The sequence below is a fragment of the Corvus brachyrhynchos genome, unplaced genomic scaffold (genome assembly GCF_000691975.1).
Source record: "Corvus brachyrhynchos isolate BGI_N302 unplaced genomic scaffold, ASM69197v1 scaffold5, whole genome shotgun sequence".
Classification (NCBI taxonomy): domain Eukaryota; kingdom Metazoa; phylum Chordata; class Aves; order Passeriformes; family Corvidae; genus Corvus; species Corvus brachyrhynchos.
The window spans coordinates 4,635,346-4,642,497 of record NW_008238321.1 but is presented as its reverse complement, the minus strand read 5'-3'; the positions used below and the strand labels follow the sequence as shown (position 1 = coordinate 4,642,497).

Genomic DNA, 7,152 nt, shown 5'->3' with positions numbered 1-7,152 from the left:
GAGCTCATGTGCACCTACTTGTAGTTGCAGGGTTCAGCCCCGTAGAGACACGCCAGGATCATGTCCTCTGCCTGGTAGCCCATCCTGATCCTCTCATGCAGCGGGACCTTGGAGAGGATGGAGGTGGATTGCAGGATGTACCACTCGGTCACTGCCTGCGCCGCGCTGGTGAAGTTCCTGTACGTGCAGTTGTCAGAGCCCTGATGGCTGCACTGGGGACACAAAGCAGGCAGGTCTGAGCCCCCAGGAGGATGGCAGGGGCTGTGGTGTGACCCCCCTCCGCACATGCTCGTCTGGATGCCAGCCCTGCCTGCAGCTCCCAGGAACAGAGAGGTTCAGCCTGGCAGAGCCACAAGCCAGCTGTCACATTGAGCTGGCTGTCACACTGCATTACAGGGTCCTTCCCCAGGGACATTTCCCAGCTGGGCAGGTTATACATCAGCCCCAGGGTGACCTCCACAAGCTAACAGAAAATGACACTTTTGGGCCAATTCTTTAAGGCTGGAGTTGCCCCAACTTTTGAGGTCTGCTCATGCAGGGTCCTTGGAGCCTCCATGGGAGCAGGGATGAGGGGTTGCAAGAACACCATGTGCCTCTGCACTGTGGACTGCAGCAGGAAAGGGATGGGGGCAGCCACAGCCTCTCCCTGGCATTTTGGGAGCCTGACCTAAGGAAGGGGTGAACGTGTCTGGGAGCCTGCATGGAACACCCCTGCCCGGGCTCTGCCCTGGGCTCAGCCTGCAGCAGGGCCTGGGGCTGGGCACAGCCAGACCAGAGCCCCAAGGCAGAGTGGCCATGGGCAGTGGGGAAGTGGGGAAGAGACAGAGATCTCCCCGCTGCATCCTTGCCAAGGCACTCATCCCTCATCCCTGCCCGCTGCCACTGCGGGACCCCTCTCACCAGCTTCACTGCCAGCTTGTACTTTTTCTCTTCCGACGTCGTGTTGGCTGGGGTGGGTGGAGCAGTGGTTTCATTGCCTGTGGTTTTGTTATCCACAGAGCTCTGGTAGCCCCAAGCAGTGTCATTGCTCACACTGGTTTCTTTGCCCATGGCAGTTTCATTGCCCCCAGCAGTCTGGTTGGTCTCAAAGATGTCCAGGATGATGGGATTGTCTTTGTCGTGCTCGTCAATGAGGACCAGGGGGATCTGGTTCCAGAGCTCCAAGTCGAGTGGCGGGGACACATTCTCGCTGCCGTTCCCTGGCGTGGGCTGCAGGATCCTCTCCAGCGCCGCCTCAATGAGCCTGTCCAGCTCTTTCAGCAGGTGCTTCACCTCTGAGTACCTGAGGGACAGGGAGCTGTGACCAGGCAGTGTCATGGTGCTGGGGATACCTGGCAGCTCACCTGCCACTGGCTTGGACCTTCCTGGGGACCTCAGACTGCTGCCTAGGATTTTCTGGAGGACAACAGGAGTTTCCATGCACAGCACGGCCAGCTCGGACACTGGCGTCCCAGCAGGCTGCAGCTGGGCAGAAGGGCAGTGGGAGGATAAACAGTGAGTGCTGCAGGGGTGAACGTGCCAGCATGGGGCCACATTGGTTCTAGTTCAGTAATTCACTACAGTTTACACAAAACATCTCTAGCAAGTGGAGGAAAAACTACCCCTAAGCAATTGTGTTGGCTGAGAGCGTCTTGCCTTGGGCTACACTATCGCACAGATACGAATTTAAAGCAACTATAAATTTAAAGCAACTCTAATGAAAATCAGTGACTCCTTTGAAATCACACTTCAGTTCTATCTCTGTGGTTCCTGGCAGACAGGACTGTGGAACCAGATCTTAGTGACTGGAGTGTGAGCATTGAGAAGAATGTTCACAGCGAGGAAGGGTAAGGGAAAGAATTGTGGAGAAAGATGGGAAGACTGATTCTGGCTGAGAAAGGTGAGCTGAATTTGGCTTTTTTATGAGCTGAGGAAAGTTTGCAGGAAGGCAAAAACCTTCATTAAATTGACTGATATGGTGCAGAAACTGTGTTAGGAAGAAACTCTTCCCTGTGAGGGTGGGGAGGCCCTGGCACAGGGTGCCCAGAGAAGCTGTGGCTGCCCCATCCCTGGAAGTGTCCAAGGCCAGGTTGGATGAGGCTTGGAGTCAACCTGGGATAGTGAAAAGTGTCCCTGACCATGGCAGGGGGTGAAATGAGATGAACTGGAAGGTCCCTTCCCTACCCAAACTGTTCTGGGATTCCACAAAGCCCAGGAGAACTTGCAGGCAGATGAACCCTCCTCCAGCCCTGAGCCATTCATCTTCAGACTGTTCTTTATTTAGTTTTTAGTACTACTTGGTGAGTCCACTGATGCTCCTAACATGATGTCTGAGACAGGAACGGGCCCTCAGTACCTCACTCTGGCAATCTTTCTGAGGGGTTAGAGCACAGATGGGGAAACTGGGAGAAGAACTTACTTGAAAGGGTTGGCGTTGCAGACGGTGACTGCAGGGAACTTCATGGTCTTAAAGCCAATGGAGAGAGATGAGGTGACATTGTAGGAGAGGTAGGTGTTGATGAGGATCCCCCACTGCCAGAACACCAGGGACGCAAAGAGCAACGTTAGGAAGAACCAGATTAATTTCTTCTTTGGCCCCTCCTTGATGATGCGCTTGGGGCCGTGGGTGTTGGTGTTGTCGCAGTACCAGACCAGCAGCTCCTTGTAGGTGTAACCAGGGCCCTTCTGCAGGCGATGCAGCGCCCGGACCAGGTACTTCTTCAGGTTCATGCTGCTGCCTGTGAGCAGGAGAAAAGACATCAAACCAGCTCTGAGGAGGAGCACAGGCTGTGCCATACCAGGTGCACCTGTACTGTCAGCACAGCAGGAGTGGGACAGTCACTGCGATGGCATGGCTGTGGTTTACAACCCAGGAAAAACTCAGCACAGACGTTCTGCAGGGTCATGCCATGGCAGCAACATGTCACCCAGCCTCCTGGGAGGACACAGGAGAAGTTTGGGATTGGCAGTTGCAAAGGCGGTGAGTGCTTTGGTCACATTTTGGGGTTTTTTCTGGCCCCACCAGAGCTGAGTGACCGGGACCTGCAGGACGCGGCTGTGCCTGGTGTCTCCCAAGCACGGCCACGGGCCCTGCAGTGTGGCAGTGCCTGAGCAGGTGCTGCTCAGGGACTGGGAATGCTCTGTGCACACTGGTACAGCTGGAATGCCGTCCCAGCCTCAGCCAACACTAGATGGACCAAGCAGTACATGCAGGAGCTGGCTTGGGTAGAGCTCAGGCTCACAGCGCTCAGGGTTCAACCTCACATGGAGCCTAAGACAATCTTTCTTAGAGCTAAGAAGTATTAGAGAACATCCAGCTTTCCGAGGGACAGGAGAAGGGGAGCTGGAAGCAGTAGCACCTTTCCCAGGACCAGGAATGCTGTCCAGGGATTTGCTGCCCGCTGGAGGAAGGACAACAGATTGGTTTTTTTCCACCAAATTCCTTTGTCTGTCAGATATTATCAGTACGGCCCCCCCACTCCCCTGCTCTGCTGAGGGATGCTGCATACTTGGCATTCATTTTGTGAGTAAATAGAACATTTTGTGCTGCTATTTTAAGGTTAGAATCTGTGTTACTAAATCTTAACATCCCGAGGCAGGATTTCGAAAAGAACCTGAAGCAGCCACTCAGAACATTTTTCAGATTTAAGCTGCAGGAGAGCAGAGTTAAAGATTAATGCTGGGAATAGGCCCCATCCTGGGAGGAAGAGTGCCGGAATAATGCAGCAATAACCCACTAAGGAGCAGCACTCAGCAGGGCAGGAATGAGAGTGACACAGCATTACTTGGAGGTGAGCAAAGAAGGCAGTAAAGGTGTGCACGGCCCTGGGGAGTAGAAGCAGGTGGGTTCTTCATACTTTTCTTATACAAAAATAAAAAGGTGATACTGATTCCTTGATCTTCTGGCCAGATCTGCAAGTTCTCTTGAGTAGCACACAGAGAGTTTGGTAACAGATTTTGGAGTCAACCTGGGATAGTGAAAAGTGTCCCTGACCATGGCAGGGGGTGAAATGAGATGAACTGGAAGGTCCCTTCCCTACCCAACTCCAACAGATTTTGGAGTCTCGCTCCACGACGCAAAAAGAGATGATGGTTTTCACTGCATGACTATTACCTGTGATGTTAGACGTAGGTGATCCTCTCTGGGAGAGGACTTTGGAAAGAACAAACCCCAGCTGCTTCCTCTAAGATCCGAAGGCAGGCTCTACTCCTATAGAAAAAGATTTTGTTCTCCAAGGAAGTCGTGTCCTGGGACTTGGACCCCCTGCACTCCCAATATCATCATCTCATCCTTCATGACCTTGTGCCACAGAGGTTCCTCCTGCCGTTGCCTGGGGGTGGTTCACTCATGGAAGGAGCTGACATTGCACCAGACCCTGGCTGGGTTTTGGGCAGAGATACAAGGAGAATGGGAGGAATGACCTCAGCCTCTGCTGAACTGCCCACAGTTGTGGCAGGACATGAGGGCCATCCTGCCCCAGCCCCACGGTGGGAGCTCAGCCCCTTCCCAAGGGCTCAGCTTTGGCTTAACAGAACTGAATCCTCAGAGCTCATTTAAATCTGGGGAGCCCAGTGAGGCAGATGAGGAAGTATTTTCTGCCTTTTAAGAAATCCAATAAAAGATTTAGATTAGATTGAAATTTCAACCCCCTGCCCAGTGCGGGGCAGGATCCTGCCTGGCTGGTGCTGGCTGGCTGCGTACCCTAGGCTGTCCCTGCTGTCACCGACTGCTGGCTCCTGCCACAGGGACACCCCACTTGTGCACAGGTCTCTGTGGGTCACTCATCAACCTGCCAGTGCTGGGAGAAATTATTTCTTTTCATATGGGATAATAGAAAAGGCATGAGGCAAAAGCTGCATTTGACTATACCTGGATGACTTTTTTGCAACGTATATTCTCATTTTAACAGTTTTCTTCTTACCTTTATTTCCAGAATGTTTCTAAACAGGCTTCTTCCTTGCTGGCAGCTGGAAGCTGCCCTGGGTGAGCTGTCCAGGCCCCTGTTATGGGGGCTCTTCCCTGGCACAGCACTCAGTGCTTGGGGGCCAGAGCTGCTCAGGGCAGGGTTGGTGCCAGGTTTGGTGCCAGCCTGGAGTGGGTCCTGCTCTGCCCCATCAGCGGGCTTCACCTGAGCAGAGAAGTGATAAGTGAGGGATGTAAACACCCACTCTCCATCAGTGCACAGACAACCGTGCCCCCTTCCCAAAGCCCCTCCAGAGTGAGGAAGCGGAGCAGTGATGGAGCAGGAGCCGAGCAGGGCTGGGGGCACTGGAGGTGCCACCCCCTTGATAGACATGCAGCCCTGAATCCTTTGTAGGTGGCTCCGGGAGCCAGCACTGCTTTACATCTGTGCCCTGCTCTGGGCTGCTCTGGTCACAGCTGGAGCGTCTGAACTGTGTGGAGCTGACCCCAGGGACACGAGACCCTGTGGTGCCCAGGGTGCCATGGCCCCTCTCCTGGCAGCACGTGCATCCCTGTGGTGACCAAAGCCATCCTAAGAGAAACCTGCTCCTGGTTCCAGTGGGGTTTCTCTGTGCTGTGGACATGTCCTCCCTGTCCCCAGCAGCTGAGTCCAGCCCTGCCTCATCCCAGCATCACCCTGGGTGAAACTCCTCCACCTCGCAGTGACATCAGACTCCCACATTACGAAATGAATGTGTTGACTCTGTCGAATCTCCTCTGGGATTTTCGTAGGGCAACTGCCACTTGAAGGAAATAAAGTCATGAGCAAAACTTGGCCCACTCCTGGAAGATCCAGGGTGGGACATGGGCTGCAAAACCACCCTGACGCTACCAGCCTGGTGACACTGGGAGTGCTCAGCACTTTCTCTACTGGGACACATCAGTCACTCCTCTTTGATGAGCAGCTGCTCATCTGCCATCTCCCCGGAACCCTGAGGGAAAGGCCTCGTTTTCCTAGACGAGACATCTATACTCTCTAGTGGTATTTTTGCAAATTAGAGGAATTTCTTTTATTACCTCACAAGTTTACAGGTTGGCAGTTTGAAAAGTGGAGCAGCAACATGTCAGTGAGCAATGAAAGCCTGTCTCAAGGTGGGGTCAGGGCTCCCAGCAGATGCTCTGTGTTGCTGCTGGTGTGCAGGGAGAGTGGCCAGGGCACACAGTGCCAGCTCCAACGCCCACGGCTCCAATCCACACAGGCGCCTCCAGGTCTCCAACTCCAGCAGGCAGGGGTGCAGCACTCCAGGAGTATTTACAGTCTGGGAGCTTAGATAGCGCTTGCCTGACTCTGTGCTCTGTGTCACTCCCCACTTCCCTGCCTAACCCTGAGGTCCCCTCTGCTCTGGAGCCAGGCTGGGAGAGCTGAGGCTGTTCATCCTGGAGAAGAGAAGGCTCCAGAGAGACCTTAGAGCCCCTGCCTGTGCCTAACGCAGCTCCAGGAGAGCTGGAGAGGGACTGGGGACGAGGGATGGAGGGACAGGACACAGGGAATGGCTTCCCATTGCCAGAGGGCAGGGATGGAAGCAGCAGCTCATGGACACCTCCCACCCAGCAGGTCCAGGGGTGCCTTGGGGCCCAGTACTGGGGTGAGGCTGCGCCTGGATCCCTGGCAGTGCCCAAGGTCGGGCTGGACAGGGCTTGGGGCAGCCTGGGATAGTGGAAGGTGTCCCTGCCCATGGCAGGGGCAGAATGAGATGAACTTGAAGGTCCCTTCCAACTCAAGGCAATCCATGATTCCATGGTTCCCGAGATGTCCCTCTCTTGTAGGACAATCACAAGCCGTGCTCCTCACGTGCCAATAAGGTCACATTACCGAGAGTTAACTGCTACTTGGGCAAGGAATGACGGGAATCCTGGATAGTAAGAGGAGCAAACCCCCAACTCCAGCAATTCCACGCCCCTGGGATGCTGCGAGCATACTCTGCCTCATTGGGAGACACCATCCTGGGGGAGATGGCACATTTCCAATACCAAACCAAGCACTGAACTATTCCATAAAGCTGCGGTTTGCTCCCATTCTCTTTTATCAGTGAGATTAAAGGAAGCCCCTGTGTAAATACAGGTTAAATCCGAATGACTACCCCTGGCTGCACGCCGGGTACATCCCAAATACCTGCTCAGCATGAAAACCTGCCCCGCTGCTGCAAAACCAGGCAGAGATCGGGTGACTTCAGGTCTGTATCAGTGTAAAAGACACTGTGACCAGCCCC

General features: G+C 54.2%; 1 protein-coding gene across 2 annotated transcripts in view; it reads right to left on the bottom strand.

The window, feature by feature from the left end:
- SCNN1B (sodium channel epithelial 1 beta subunit) overlaps nucleotides 1-5,105 on the bottom strand; it is an 11,702-nt gene extending 6,597 nt beyond the window's left edge. The window contains exons 1-5 of one of the 2 annotated variants that reach the window (XM_017733966.1): nucleotides 4,902-5,105; nucleotides 4,094-4,189; nucleotides 2,399-2,717; nucleotides 901-1,282; nucleotides 19-212 (exon numbers count right to left, since the gene is read on the bottom strand). In XM_017733966.1, coding sequence (XP_017589455.1) covers nucleotides 19-212; nucleotides 901-1,282; nucleotides 2,399-2,709 — 887 coding nt within the window. In that variant the 5' untranslated portion in view covers nucleotides 2,710-2,717; nucleotides 4,094-4,189; nucleotides 4,902-5,105. The remainder of the gene's footprint in view (nucleotides 1-18; nucleotides 213-900; nucleotides 1,283-2,398; nucleotides 2,718-4,093; nucleotides 4,190-4,901) is intronic. The other variant, XM_017733967.1, reaches the window with a different exon arrangement.
- Between the last annotated feature and the right edge of the window lie 2,047 nt (nucleotides 5,106-7,152).